General features: G+C 36.6%; 1 protein-coding gene across 8 annotated transcripts in view; it reads right to left on the minus strand.

The window, feature by feature from the left end:
• EML4 (EMAP like 4) overlaps window positions 1-16494 on the minus strand; it is a 160749-nt gene that overhangs the window by 66835 nt on the left and 77420 nt on the right. For 5 of the 8 annotated variants that reach the window (XR_004971858.1, XM_036334745.1, XM_036334749.1 and 2 more), the window contains exons 3-7: window positions 7965-8094; window positions 3884-4057; window positions 1777-1905; window positions 556-581; window positions 339-371 (exon numbers count right to left, since the gene is read on the minus strand). Coding sequence is in view for 7 of the 8 variants with exons in the window: in XM_036334745.1 (XP_036190638.1) it covers window positions 339-371; window positions 556-581; window positions 1777-1905; window positions 3884-4057; window positions 7965-8094 (492 nt within the window). In the remaining variant the exon portion in view is untranslated. The remainder of the gene's footprint in view (window positions 1-338; window positions 372-555; window positions 582-1776; window positions 1906-3883; window positions 4058-7964; window positions 8095-16494) is intronic. The other 3 variants (XM_036334747.1, XM_036334746.1, XM_036334748.1) reach the window with 3 other exon arrangements.

The following is a 16494-nucleotide window of genomic DNA, read 5'->3' on the forward strand; positions in this document are numbered from 1 at the left end:
ATAAGTGATTATTTGCAATTAAGTTGGCAAGACAGGAAATTGAGTTAAAATTGATCAATCTTTTAAATGGCTTTTCTAAGTATAACTTAGGTTTTTAAAGAGAGAAATTCCCTTTAGCATTTTATACCTCTTTGTAATGATGTATTTATTTCTACTGTTGACCTTGAATCTTCAGAGCTCACAGAAATAAGATAGATTTTTAGAAAATTAGTTGAGTTCATTAGTTCAAATATAGTAATTTGAGGAAAGTCGGGTAGTATAAATAAATGAAAAGTCAAATTAAGAGATACAGGAAGAAATTAACTTAGAAGGTGACCAACTGCATAACTTATTCTTACCTTGGCTGTTTTTTTCACGGGTTGACATTTTTGCTGGTTGAGACAAAAATGATATCTTATAATAATTGGGCATTTTCTTAAATGACTATAATAATGCACTTCTCTTTAATTACTATGAGCTAATAAAGTACACTGCATGAAAATAGTCAGTATACTGATCAATTAGCAAAAATTTAACTGATATAGAAAAGCAAAGATTTTAAAAAATAATTTTTACCTTGATTGATGATGACATCTTTATGCCTACAAAAGAAATTCAAAGGCATTTATTTTATAATTTTATTTGGCTCACCATTATTACGAACCACCTGAAAAAACTGTAAAAGCTTCAATGCCTAGGCCAATGATGGCGAACCTTTTGAGCTTGGGGTGTCAGCATTTTGAAAAACCCTAACTTAACTCTGGTGCCGTGTCACATATAGAAATTTTTTGATATCTGCAACCATAGTAAAACAAAGACTTGTATTTTTGATACTTATTTTATATATTTAAATGCCATTTAACAAAGAAAAATCAACCAAAAAAATGAGTTCGTGTGTCAAAGGTTCGCCATCACTGCCCTAGGCCATACCCCAAGTAAATCTCTAGAAATGAAATTCAGGCATCTATATTTTAAAAAGCTTCTCACTGGTTTCAACTACTAACCTATTATTTTATAAAATAATGAATATTTCATAAGATCAACTAAAGAGTGAAAGCATAGAAACAATTTATAAAAAAACACTCAAATCTTATGGGATCACTGAGGTTTACTATTTGAGTTGAGGTGCATTAATAGGAAAACATAGTCTTTTTAAGAACATTTAAAAGAAAAAGATATACTTAGGGAAAAAAAGATAAATTATAATATAGGTTTTTATTTTATTTTTAATTGAATTTATTGGGGTGACATTGGTTAATAAAATTATATAGGTTGCAGGTGTACAATTCTATAATACATCATCTGTATATTGTCTTGTGTATTCAACACCCCAAGTCAAGTCTCCTTCTATCACCAGTTATCCTCCTTACACCCTCTTCTTCCTCCTCCTACTCCAGTGATGGTGAACCTTTTGAGCTCGGCATGCCAGCATTTTGAAAAACCCTAACTTAACTCTGGTGCTGTGTCACATATAGAAATTTTTTGATATTTGCAACCATAGTAAAACAAAGGCTTATATTTTTGATGTTTATTTTATATATTTAAGTGCCATTTAACAAAGAAAAATCAACCAAAAAAATGAGTTCGCGTGTCACCTTTGACACACGTGTCATAGGTTCGCCATCACTGTCCTACTCACTCCTCGTTCCTTCTGGTAATCACCATGCTGATATCTGTGTCTATGTTACAGGTTTCAAAAAAAAAAATAATTCAAACCAGGCACTTAATTGTACATGCAAACATGACAGTCACATATTTACTAATTTTCAGATATAACTGAGAAAGTATAATACTTACTTGTCTGTATTTTTTATAACTTTTGATATTAATTTTGATGTTGAAACTGCCTTCAATAATTTATTACGACTATCATCTGAATTTTCCCAGGAATTATGTGACTTCTCAGCTGTTGATGGTCGTTTTATGCTGGAAGAAACATATTAATTTCTTAGAGAAAAATTCTATAAATAGCAATGATATATAATTGACAGTTTATATAGAATATAAAAGCAGCAATTAACATTTCCTTAAAACTAATTCAGAAAAGAAAAGGAAGCATTAGTTGAAAGGTTCTGCCTGGATGAGTAAAGGAGTTAAGCAAGGCAATTACCATATCTATTTTATAGTTTTCACTATTATTCAGAAGACTCATTAGAATAAGTTTTACTTGATTTTTTAAAATCTGTACTTTTTTTGTTAATAGGAAAAATCTATTTGCTTAAATCTCCAAGTAGCACTATTTCTCATAATTGGTGGAACTGTATGAATTTGTGAAAAACCCTGTAATGTTTCCTAAGTTGTTATAAAGCTGCTATTTCATTTTTTATGTCATTATATATGGTACACATGATACTTTCTAAATAAATTGTGGGACTAAAAGTAAAACTTTTGTTTATATCTTTTAGAGACAATTTTACCCATGACTAGAAATAAACACAATTTAACCTAAGAATGTTGTATTATCAACACTGATTCATTTATTTATAACTGAAAATTTCCTGACTTCTATATAAATTTTTGGCTGCATTGCTAAGCATCCTATAACTCATCCAAGTCTTCAAGACTTCTCACAATAGTATACCAAAGAGCAATTTAGAATGGCAAGCACATTTCCAAGAGACCTTAATAAGCTGGAAAGAAGGCCTGGGACAAAGAAGACATCAGATCAAATCAGAACCTTTAAGAGATTGATTATAAAAATAAGTTACCTTTAACCACATACACTTCAAAAGTGTGTAACATTAATAAGCTGTATCTAAGAATAACTCCACATGAGACCAGGCAGAAAAATTTGCATGAGACACACAGACCAAGCATTTTTAAAAATGTTAAACATGCATCAATAAAGTGAAGGATTTTTTGTTTTCCCAAATTTCCCATTAGTGATTTAAGGCAAAATATTAAACTGATCAAGTAAAAATATATTATAAATCTTTTAGAAATGGTTATTTATTTTACTAGAATCCTAGCCAGTTCTGAGAATGGTTTAATATTTTCCTAAGATTTCCAAGTGGAAGTATGCTGATAAAAAGAGGAGTGGGTAAAAGTGGGTTTATAGTTGTTGAGTATGCAAAACAGAGTTTACTTTAGTATTATTATTAATTATTGTATTATTTTCCACAAGAACACCTGTAAATCTACTTTTTCCCACCCCGTATAACTATACCTAATCATATAGCTAAAATCAGCATTTCTAAAGCAGGCATTATTTCATTAAGTTGGTCTAAATATTTGCTTATAAGGCAGCTGTAGCACTGAACTCCCAGCATGCAGGTTTAGATCCCCAATTTAGGCTTACACACGTTGTTAGAATGTCTCTCCTTTCTCCCCCTCTCACAACTTTAAAATATTAATTATTACAGACACAGAGAGAAGCCCTCAAGCAAGCCTTTAGCATAGAAAAGACCAAGTGAAATGGATTCATTTCTCTACTCAAGCAAGAACTTATTCTCCTAAAACTGAGAGGCAGTAACAATAAAGAGCCATTTGTTGAGAGGGGCCCTTGAAAGCTAAAGGTTGTAATGATGCCAAAATATGAAGAGGATAATTACAAATGGCAATTTTCTATCCATGGCTATAAATTTATGCATAGTTATATAAATTTAAAATATTCTATAATTTTATTAGAAAATTAATGTCTTGGTTTTAGAGTAGGTTATTTCTGCTTTCCTTTCATCAAACTGTTCATAGCTTAGTTCCCCCCACCCCACTGTTTTAAATGAGAAATTTTTATCTTAAATTCTTCATTTTCCAATGTCTAAAGTATAGATTATAGCAATAAAGGAAAAACAAAAGCCACTAGGCTTTCTCTTGGAATCCATGGATAGCCAACTTTTTCCCATGTCATAGAATTTAGGTATCATTACAACCATTCCCTAGCTCTGAACTCAGGGACAGTTAAAACCTTTTGGTGGGAGTAGAATTCTTGCTTTCTTGAGTTTGTCTGTGTATTTGGAGAGGCTGTGAAGAGGGCTGGGGAGAAGGTGATGCTCGAATTTGTGGACTTTGATCATTAGAATGAGATTCCTCTTTTTTTTCTCTCTGTCCTTGTGGTTTTTCTTTCTTTTTTTCTGTACCACTGTAAAATAAAGTATAACATGGAACAACACAAATTTAAACAAAAAAAAATTTAAATGACGGGAAAAGTGATTATTATATAATTCAATCCTAAAACACATATGAATACAATTTACACTGCTTTCATTGGAATGAAGATGTTTCTTTGAAAATTCTGGAAGCTACTATTAAAATCTTCAGTGAAAAATTTAAGAATAATAAGGTAATATATCTATTGCCCCTTTAGACCCAAAACCGTCTTGGCAGGTTTGGAAGGACAATAGAAGATCTCATTTCAGCTTACCCAAATGAGAGCATTAGTGACACTTCCCATTACCTTTGTAACACATACTGACACCCAAAGCATGCTGACCATGTTTAGAAGATTATTCTCTAATTCCCATTTCTTCTGTATACTTCTGCTCCTGCCAGTTGAGTTTTAAATTTACCAAGAGTTCACTGTGCTTCCCACCTGAATCTGTTTACACCAGCTGTACTTATTTTAATTGTAGTTAAATACAAAGAAAACTGACAAAATATACAAAGAAAAGAGAATTGTAATCTTTATGAACACTAAGTTAAATGCCCCAGAAAGACTCCATATAAATGAGTTACTAAAAAAATTATTGTTACATTTTATGTAGGTGAGACAAATATAAAAGTTTAAGGGGGGAAAATCATAGAGAAAGATACAGGTTCTAATTCATATTGTTTTGCAAGAGTTTTAAAATTTCTCACTCTGTTTTAAAAACTACAACTAAAAATTATAAAAAAATAATTTATGGGTATATTTTATGCAAGATCATCAATAAGGCATCTAATCAGAGATGCATACTTAGAAAGGGATGAGAGGCTCATTTAATTGACAAATGAATATATGTGAATACTAGAGGCCCGGTGCATGAAAATTCATGCACTTGGTGGGGGAGAGGGGTCCCTCAGCCCAGCCTGCGACCCCTCGGGGAATGTCCACCTGCCAGCTTAGGCCCGCTCCCTGGGGATCAGGCCTAGGCTGGCAGTCAGACAACCCTTTGGCAGCCCGGGAGCCCTTGGGGGATGTCCCACCGACAGCTTAGGCACTCCTCATAGGGAGTGGGCCTAAGCCACAGTTGACACCCTTAGCGCTGCTGAGATGGCCAGAGAGGCTCCCGTCACCACAGCTGTGCTTGCAGCCCTTAGCCTGGCTTGTGGTTGAGTGGAGCTCCCCCTGTGGGAGCGCACTGACCACCAGGGGGCAGCTCCTATGTTGAGCATCTGCCCCCTGGTGGTCAGTGCTCGTCACAGTGACTGGCCAGTCTTTCCTGGTCGTTCTGCCATCAGGGTCAATTTGCATATTACCCTTTTATTATATAAGATATTTTGTGTTAAATAAAACATTTTTGGCCCTAGCTGGTTTGGCTTAGTGGTTGGAGTGTTGTTTCATGGACTGAAGAGTGCTGGGTTTGGTTCCTGTCAAGGGCATGTACCTCAGTTGCAGGCTCTATTCCTACCCAGGTTGGGGTGCTTGCAGGAGGCAACCAATTGATATGTCTCACAAGGATGTTCTCTCTCTATCTCTCCCCTTCCCTTCCACTCTCTAAAAATAAAATAATCAATGAAGAAAATATTCTCAGGTGAGGATTAACCAAAACAAACATTTATGTATAAATTCTTGGGATTCAACACTTTGACTTTTATTTTTATTGTTGACAGTATTCACACTTTGACTCTTGATTAATGACGCACCTGCCATGCCTAATCACATGATGTAAGAATCCTTACACTGCATAAACTACAAAGCAGATAGAATCAAGACTTGAATTCCCGAGTTGAAAAGGTAGAAAACTATCAACTGTTTAAACTTAATCAAAGACATTTTGTAATTAGACTATATGGTGTATAAATCTACAAGGAAGTAGGTTTACAAACATTTTAAACAAATATGCATACTATATACAATTTATCGCATTATAATAGTTTAAAATGTTAACATATAATTTTGACAGTGACATTTCTTAATCTGATTAAGTTCTGATACCTTCAGACTGTTCCTTAACTCTCTACTTCATTTTCAGTTTTTTGTGTGTGTTTTTTTAAAGTATGTGCTGACATATAATTTTACCTCAAAAATATCAGATTAACTTTGAAATTTATATCTGAGTTAGAAATTGCTTTTTTCCTTGTTCTTCAAACTATCCTGAATGGACAAGCCACTACTCTTATGTGGGGTCCAGCACAACCTAAGAGATTTTCCTTTAAATTTATTAAAAGCAAAATACTACCAAGCCCCTGAATCATAAAGTAACAAACTCAGTTGGTCTCAGGCTGCTGAGTCATTATCATGCATAATATTGATCATTGCACAGAACTATAGCTTGGTAAAAATCTAAATTATTACTGGATACAAGGAAGTTAATTAAAAACTGTATGAAAAATTTCCACTCTGCATTTGTCTTCTTATAATTTGTCATTTTCTTTCCTGAGAGTAGAGCACAGGTAATAAATTTTTGCATACCTTGGAGAAGAAAGTCTAGATTCTGTAATGACAATGACTTCAAAGACTGAATTCTAGAAGGGGCTTTTAAAAGGCCTAAAGATCTTGTTATTTCTTCACCATTCCTGGTTAACATTCAATCACCAGCATTAGTTTATCGAGGCAACCATTTTCCATCAGTACATTTTAAAATATTATTCTATTACTTAAGGTCCTCAATTATTCTTTGAAGAAAACAGCTCTAAGACTATGTAGTTGATCTCTTGTGGTCTCTCCAAACTCCATATGGAATAATTTGTTAGGAATTACACAAAAGCAATTTTGTTGAAACAAAAGATTAAATTAATTGATGAAAAGTAGAGAATATAAATCTGTAATCCACTGAAACTTTTATATTACAGTATTTCCACTGTCTTCCATCCCTGACACACATACATAATACACATACCATACAGTACTATATTTTAAACTAAGCCTTAATTTTGTAGTCATGGTTAAAGAATAAAAGTTATAATAGTGTTTAACGTCCCACTAATGTAGATATTTATCAAAGACTCTATTTCTCCTTTAAAAAGCTGCATTAGAAGATGACAAATACTGTATATCACTTTTATGTGGAACCTAAAAAAAAAACAAAATAAAGACTCAGATACAGAGAACAAACTGATGGTTGCTAGAAGGAAGGGAAGGGAAGGGTTAAGTGAAAAAAGTGAAGGTGAATAAGAGGTACAAACTTACAGTTCTAAAATAAGTCACAGGAATGTAATGTACAGCAAAGGAAATATAGTCATTAATATCTTAATAACTTTGTATGGTCACAGATATTTACTAGATTTATTGTGGTGATCACATCATAGGGTACATAAAAATGCTGAATCACTATGTTGTACACCTGAAATTGTATGCCCACTACTTTATAAACTAGAGGCCTGATGCATGAAATTCGTGCAAAGGGCTCGGCCACTGCCTGCCACCTGCCTGCCTCTGCCCCCACCACCGCGGCTTTGTCCAGAAGGATGTCCAGTCTAATTAGCATATTACGCTTTTATTATTATAGATAGGCAAGCATGTTATAGCAAATGTATCACTTTCTATGGAAAATTCACTTATGTAGTTACATTAAACATAGTGACACTTAACTTATCAACAAATGCTTGTTAAAAAGAAACCAAAAAAACCCCCCAGAAAATGCAAATGTTTTTTTAAATCTACAACCAAAAGCTGCCTCACACAACTCAATAGGTATGATGATTATAAACTGAGTGAGTACAGGCTGAGATGTCTCTATGTTCAAAGGACATACTTCAATTCCATAAGCTCTACTTCACATTTGTTTCAGAAGTGGACTGTTATCACATTCGACTATTTTACAATGTTTCTCTCTCTCTCTCTCTCTCTCTCTCTCTCACACACACACACACACACACACACACACACACACCTTACAAATGGATACCTTTTAGCAGCAGATGAAAAAGTGTCTTTTCTGGCAACTGAGACAGAGCTGGTATGACTCGGTTTTCTGTTTGTGCCACTCCCATTGGTTATACAGGACATGGAAATAGCTTCTCGAATGCCTGTTTGACCTAAAGGTGATTAAGAAAAAAATTTTCACTAAATTTAAAAATATTTCTCAAAGATTGGAGTTTAAAAAAGTAAAACATTAGTGTTTGGAACTAGTAAGCACATTTTTCTCCCTGGTATACAGCATACAATAGTCTTGTATCAAGAGTTAATCTCATCAGAATAAATTTATAGGGAAGTCATGCTAAATTGCTAAATTGCAGCTAGATCATTCGTTACCTAAATAGTTTGCTTGTCACACATAGCAGCTTTGAAGTACATGATTTTAGGTTGTGCTTCAAATTAAACCACAAATTCCCCACATGTCACTAATTTTCAGAAATAGCTCAGGTTCTGTTGAAATTTAATTAGAAATACTAAATGTTAAATCTTAGCATGTTATTTCATATTAATAAATTATAAGTATACAAAGTAACCTCTGCTTTTTAAATTTACACAGTAGAAGGACTGGAGGAATAAATATGTGATGCCTACACTGGTGTGGTCAGAAGACTCAAAGTCACAGATAAAGCAGCCATATACACTTAAGGGGTAAGTTTATTTAAAGGTTTGGGAATAGAGAAGTTTTGAATTATTGGACTCAGTTTTCTCACATGCACAAAAGAAAATCTAACTTTTAAATTTGGCCAATCTCACATTTGCTTGTTTGCTTCTCTTCATAAAAGCACAGAGTAAAACACTTTTATGTAAAGCACTCTAAAGCAGCGGTTGCCAGCCTTTCGGACCTTACAGACCACCAGTCGTCCGCAGACCACCGGTTGGCGATCGCTGCTCTAAAGTGTCCCATATATGATGGTATAACACTGCATTTTTACATGAATAAGCAGATAGGCACACCTACATCATAAGCATCTAAAATGTTTCCTTAATATACAGATTCCTAGACCCTACCTCAGACCAAATGACTCAGAAGAGAGGAAGGGGGAGATCTACTGTATTTTATTTTTTAAAATTTCCTAGGAAATGTTTCACAAATTATAAGGTACAACCCTTCCAATTTATGCTAATATCATTGGTCATCAGCTCTAGCGCTAGTCTGTGAAACAGGAGACTGACGTATTACAATATTTAAATTTTTTAAATTTATTTTTTTATCCTCACCTGAGAATATGTTTACTGATTTTAAGAGAGACAGGAGAGAGAAACAAACATTGATCAGTTGCCTTCTGCATGCACCCCGACTAGGACTCGAACCCATGACCTTTTGGTGTACAGGATGCTGCTGCAAACAACCAAGCCATCTGGCCAGGGTTGTACTACAGCTTTAAAAAAAAAAAAATTGTGGTAAATACTCATAATGTAAAATTTGCAACTTTAACCATTTATAAAGGTACAATTCAGTAGCAATCAGTGTATTTACAATGTTGTGCAACCGTCACTATTTCTCAATTCAAGAACATTTTCATCACCTCCAACAGAAACTCTTTACTATTATGCAGTCCCTACTGCCCCTCCCCCCAGCCGTTGTCAACCATTAACCTGCATTATCTCTATAGATTTGCCTATTCCAAATATTTCATATACAAAGAATCATACTATGTATGCTCTTTTTGTGTCCAGCTTCTTTCACTTAGCACTATGTTTTCAAGGTTCCTCCATGTGGCAGCATGTATGAGCACTTCATTCTTTTATATGGCTGAATAATATGCCATTGTATAAATATACCACATTTTGTTTATTCATCCATCCATCCGTCATAGATATCTGGTTGTTTCCATCTTTTGGCTATTTTGACTAGTGTTGCCATAAACATTTGTGTACAAGTTTTCATGTGAACATCGCATCATTTATTTAGGTATATAACTAGGAGAATCGCTGGTTCACATGGTAATTTTATGTTTAATTTACTGAGAAACCCCAACAAACACAGCAGTTGTATCATTTTACTGTCCACCAGCAATGTATGAGGGTTCCAATTTTACCACATCCTTGCCAACACTTATTTTCAGTTTTTTAAAAAACTTATAGCCTTCTCTGTGAGTATTAAGTGCTATCTCACTATGATTTTGATTTACATTTCCCTAATGAAGATGAAAATCTTTTACTGGGCTTGTTAGCCATTTGTATATCCTCTTTGGAGAAATATTTATTGAAATCCTTTGGCCATTTTTTCAATAGAACTATATGATGTAAATTGTTGTCTTCCTTCTTTTTTCTTAGTAATTTTAGAGCTAAAAGTTTGTCAAGTTTGTTCATCTTTTTTTTTTTAAGCTTTGGTTTCATTAACTCTATTATTTTCCTATATTCTACTTCATTTATCTCTAATCTTTATTATTCCCTTCCCTCTGCTGGTTTTAGATTTGATTTTTTGTTTTTCTATTTCCTTAAGGTTAAAGTTAGTTACTGATTTGAGATCTTTTTTTTTTTTTAAACATAGGCATTTACAACTATAAACTTTCCTGAGCACTGCTTTTCCTATATTTTTTGAAATGTAAATTAGTTTTTTTTAGATTTTTTGTTATACACACACAATAAAACATTAAACACTATGTAAAGCCATATTTAGTCTGCAATTCACTTCCCATGCTTTCTTTCAAAGTCCCAAACCTCATCTCAAAAAAGATCACCCACACTCATTAAGACAGCTATTATTAAAAACAAAACCACACACACACACACACACACACACACACACACACACACACACACACAAATAACAAGTCTTGGGAAGTATTTAGAGAAATTGGAATCCTTATATATTTTTGGCAGGAATTTAAAATGGTGCAGGTGTTGTGGAAAACAGTATTGGCTACTTTTCAAAAATTAAACATGGAATTACCATATAATCTAGCAATTCTACATCTGGGTATATATACCCAAAAGAATTGAAAGCAGGGAGTTGTCTGGGTTGGGTATCTTGGTTGGAGTGTCATCCCAATGCACCAAGGTTGTGGGGTTCTATACCTGGGTTGGGGCACATATAGGAATCAACGAATGGGTGTGTGAATGAGACAACAAATTGATATTTCTCTCTCTTTCTGAAAATCAATTTTTAAAAAAGCAGGGAGTCAAGCAAATATTCGTACACCCATGTTCATAGCTACAGTATTCACAATACGCAAAAGGTATAAGCCACCCAAATGTCACTGAATGGATATCCAATTGTTATATATACATACAATGCATATTATTCAGCGTAAAAAACAAATGAAGTTGTGAAACATACTATCACATGGATGGACCTTGAAGATGTTATTCTAAGTCAGGGGTGGGGAATCTTTTTTTTTTGCCAAGGGCCATTTGGATTTTTATAATATTCTCAGGCCATACAAAATTATCAATTTAAAATTAGCCTGCTGTATATGGTTAAACATTTAATTAACTCTCACCCCTAATGCCTTGGCAGGGCCAGACCAAATTATTTCACGGGCCTTAGACGGCCCTCGGGCCGAACGATCCCCACCAGTGTCCTAAGTGAAATAAGACAGACACAAAAGAACAAATATTGTATGATTTCAATTATACTAAGTATTTAGAGTAGTGAAATTCATAGAAATAGAATGGTGGTGGTTAAGGATTGAGAGAGTATGGATGGAACAAATGTGGAGTTACTGTTTAATGGGTACAGAGTTTCAGTTTGGGAAGAGGGAAGAGTTCTGAATATTCATGGATGGTTGCACAACAATATGAATGTATTTAATGCCACTGAACTGAACACATAAAAATAAAGTGGTAAATTTCATGTTATGTATATTTTATCACAATAAAAATATTCAATACACCACCAATGTTTCTAAGTCCTATAGTTTACTCTTCAATTCTTCAAATGCTTTCAAGGTAGCTGTAGAATTATCATTCATCTTTACATGAATAGATGGCAGTGTATGTTTCAGAGTTTTGATCAGTTTCAGGGGCTCTCTATTCACATCCTAAATATTTACTCCTAAAAGGCCATCTTCTAATGTCCATTTCAAAGTCTATATATAATGGCTTCCAACTACTGAGCCAGTTATTAAGTTTATTCCATAAAGTGGTAACAATAAAAAGTGGAAATGTTTGTGTAATTATTTCAATATTTTATTACTTTATGTAAAGTGAATGAAAAAACTGAAAAATGAAGGTGCTGATGTGAATAAAAAAGGTCTCAAAAACATAACATATGATTGAAAATTTTCTAGTACTATGTTAAAAAGAACAAATCTTTGGCCTAAACTGAATGCTCACTGGATTTGTTAATTGTATAGTCGCTAGTGAAAGAAAACAAAATTTTAAAAAAGTAAAAAACCTGAAGAAATTTTGGAGCCACACCAAAGACTGAAGTACAAGTGATAATTTTACTATATTTATAATATCTTTATCAGAATCTCCCTCTCACACATATATACATGATGTAAGCATTTCAGAGATGAATTATGCATGAATATTCTATTTTAGAATATCTCATTGAAAGCAATTGTGAGATAGGGCCATGGACCAATAGTTATTTCTGAATTTCCTGTGTTAAATTATGTCTAATCCTCTCTGATAAAAAATACATAACGAAGTTTCTTCATGTTCTTTTACCTCAAGAAGAAAGAAGAGCTTGTATTTCATACACATTAAGCTAACAATTATTTCCAACAGAAAAACATTATACTCCCAAAGTATAAATGGAATAATCTCTTCAATTTCAAAATAATCTGATTAGGGCCACAATTTGCATGAGGACTATTAAGTACTCTGTAACTCATTTAGAATTTAACGTCTAGGTGTTTTATTCACTAAACACCAACAAATTACAGGCACTGTTCAAAATATATACATAATTCTGTATATATGTGTAATTCATAAATAAATAATATAATCTCTGCGTTTCACATGTAATGGAATTGTTTCAGTTGCATTTTCTACATACTCTTGAATATCACTTAAAAAAACAACTACCATTCTTTTACCAATGTCTCATGGCATATCTACTTCAACTTACTGTTTCTGAAATTTCTAACCTAAATTGACATTTTATGTTGATACTGATGTGACTATTTATTCCTTTCTCAGCAATTACACTATGGTGAAATTTTAGTTACTGATTATGAAATATACTCTTCTGAATATTAATATATTTATAAGATTGAGTCACCCTATAATCCATAACTGAATATTACTTAAAATACTACTGTGCAGAAAAAAATAAAAAACTGACCACTAAAACATTGCAGAAATCTTCTAACCCTGTTCAAATTACCTCATCCTGTAAGAACTGCTGTTAAGTTTATAATGAAGGAAAACAAAGGAGCTTATTCTGACATTATCAGAAGCAAAACCTTGTTTTTGACTTTTTGTAAAATGTAAACATATATGCCATTAGAGCTGAAGTGTCTGCGCACCCATCTCTGAGCACATATCCCCAACTTCCTCTCTCCTAGAAGTTACCATTTAGTTTAGGTATTTCTGATTTGCAGTAATAAAACAACCAAACATAAGATAATAACTTTCTGAATACCGCTTAGCTACAGTAAACAAACTGTTATAGCCATTGAAGAGGAAGACTCTGAAAAATGGTTAGAAGAAAAAAAGAATAGTTGGTGAAACTAGGTTTTTTTTTTAAAAAAATGTATTTTATTGATTTTTTACAGAGAGGAAGGGAGAGGGATAGAGACTTAGAAACATCGATGAGAGAGAAACATCGATCAGCTGCCTCCTGCACACCTCCCACTGGGGATGTGCCCACAACCAAGGTACATGCCCTTGACTGGAATCAAACCTGGGACCTTTCAGTCCGCAGGCCGACGCTCTATCCACTGAGCCAAAACGGTTAGGGCAGAAACTAGTTTTTTGTTTTTTTTTTATTGCTTAAAGTATTACAAAGGGTATTACATATGTGCCCACTTTTTTCCCCCCGCCCTAGACAGTCCCCTAGCCTCCCTTATCCCCCAGTGTCTTATGCCCATTGGTTATGCTTATATGCATGCATACAAGTCCTTTGGTTGATCTCTTACCCCCCTACCTCCTGCCCCCCAACCCTCCCCGGCCTTCCTGCTACAGTTTGACAATCTGTTTGAGGCAGCTCTAGAGATCATTATAAACTTTTGAACAATAATAGATACAGGGGCAGAAACTAGTTTTTTTTTTTAAGAGGCAGGTAGGAGGTGGGCCTAGGCAGTCCTAAGGTACAAAGGTGGGTTAGGATGAGATGAACATTAATTAGTTGCATCACTTTACAAGTAAATTGCATCTAATTACCTGCCATTCAAGTTATAAACCAACTAGGGGCCTGGTACACAAATTCGTGCACCAGTGGGTTCCCTCCGCCTGGCCTGTGGGATCAGGCCAAAACCGGCTCTCTGACATCTCTCAAGGGGTCTTGGATTGTGAGAGGGCACAGGCCATGCCGAGGGACACCACCAGTACACAATCGGGGCCAGGAAGCGACGTGGGAGGTTGGCCAGCCGAGGAGGGACTGTGGGAGGGCTCCAGGGCTTGTCGGGCCCTTCTCGCTCAGTCCCGATCGGCCAGATCCCAGAAGCAAGCTAACTTACCAGTCAGAGCGTCTGCCCCCAGGTGGTCAGTGCACGTCACAGCAACTGGTTGACTGGTCGACTGTCTGCCCCCTGGTGGTCAGCGCATGTTACAGTGAGCGTTTAAGTGGCCTTAGCATATCATTACCATATTATGCTTTGTTTGGTTGAATGGACGACCAGCCACTTAGCATATTAGGCTTTTATTATATAGGACTAGAGGCCCGGTGCACAAAAATTTGTGCACTCGGGGGAGGGGGGGGTCCCTCAGCCCGGCCTGTGCCATCTTGCAGTCTGGGACCCCTCGAGAGATAATGACCTGCTGGTTTAGGCCTGCTCCCGGGTGGCAGAGGGCAGGCCCAATCCCTAGGTGCAGCTCCTGGTCGGGCTCAGAGCAGGGCCGATTGGGGAGTTGAGGTGCCGCCCCGTCATGCACAGAGCAGGGCGGATCGGGAGGTTGCGATGCCACCCTCAGTCACGCTCAGGGTAGGGCCGATTAGGGGGTTGGGGCACAGCCCCCTGTCACACTCAAGGCAGGGTCGATGGGGAGGTTGCGGCGCCACACCCTGTCACACACGGAGCAGGGCCGATCAGGGGGGTGGGGCACTGCACCCTGTCACACACAGATCCGCAGGGTGATCAGGGGGTTGGGGAGCTCCCCCCATCAGGCACAGAGCAGGGCTGATCAGGGGGTTGGGGCACCTTCCCCTGTCACAAACAGAGCAGGGCGGATAGGGAGGTTGTGGCCCTGCCCCCTGTCACACACAGAGCCGCAGGGCGATCAGGGGGTTTAGGCGCTGCCCCCGTCACGCTGATCCCGGTGCCGGGAGGCATATTACCCTTTTACTATATAGAATAGAGGCCTGGTGCACGGGTGGGGGCCGGCTGGTTTGCCCTGAAGGGTGTCCTGGATCAGGGTGGGGGTCCCCACTGGGGTGCCTGGCCAGCCTGGGTGAGGGGATGATAGCTGTTTGCAGCTGGTCACACACCCTTCAGGATGGGGGTCCCCACTGGGGTGCCTGGCCAGTCTGGGTGAGGGGCTGAGGGCTGTTTTCAGGCTGGCGGGTGACTGAAGCTCCCAACCGCTCCTTTTTTTCTTTTTTCTTTTATTCTGGGCCAGCTTTAGCTCTGAGGCTTGGCTCCAGCTCTTAGGTCTTTGCTGCTGAAAGCAGGTATCTGGTTTGTTTGGGTTCTATAATCGAAACACTGTATCAACTCCAGCTCTGATATCCCGGCTGGCTGAAAGCAGGTTTCTGGGGTTTTGTTTAGCTTCTATATTTGTAACAATGTTTCAAACTGCAAGCTCAGAGGCCGGCGGGGAACGCTGGAGTCCTCCATCACTGAAGCAAGCAAGCCTCCTGTTCGCTTCAAGCTGCCTGGCTGCCGGCCGCCATCTTGGCTGGCAGTTAATTTGCATATCGCCCTGATTAGCCAATGGGAAGGGTAGCGGAGGTACAGCTAATTACCATGTTTCTCTTTTATTAGATAGGATTGTTTCTGATTCTCTCTCTGATATCCCCAAATTTGGTGGTTCCTGTTCCTCGATCTCCATCTTTCCAATTGTCACAAGCTGGTTCACCTTCATTCAGAACCCTTGCCTTGCTCTTCTAGCCACCTGTCAAATTTATCTTTCTGCGACACTGACCTGATCATGTGTACTCCCTTCAACCTTTGATAAAAGTGGGAAAAACAGAAACCTACATTATTATGGTAAAATTGTGGGTCACTTTTTCTTTTTAACCCTTTGCAGTCATATTAAATTTGGACATGGGTGTCGTACTTGTCGAAATTAATTTCCATTGAAAGAGCAGTGATACATAACATGCAAGATTATGAAGGATAAACAAGATTTATTAATTCTTTTTTGGAACTGCGTCACTACTAGTGGAATCACTACAAACGTTATCACTTTCTACGTCAGAGTCAGTATTCAAGGTGCCAAAATAAAACTCTTCATCGTTACTT

The sequence above is a fragment of the Myotis myotis genome, unplaced genomic scaffold (genome assembly GCF_014108235.1).
Source record: "Myotis myotis isolate mMyoMyo1 unplaced genomic scaffold, mMyoMyo1.p scaffold_m19_p_14, whole genome shotgun sequence".
In the NCBI taxonomy this organism is placed as follows: domain Eukaryota; kingdom Metazoa; phylum Chordata; class Mammalia; order Chiroptera; family Vespertilionidae; genus Myotis; species Myotis myotis.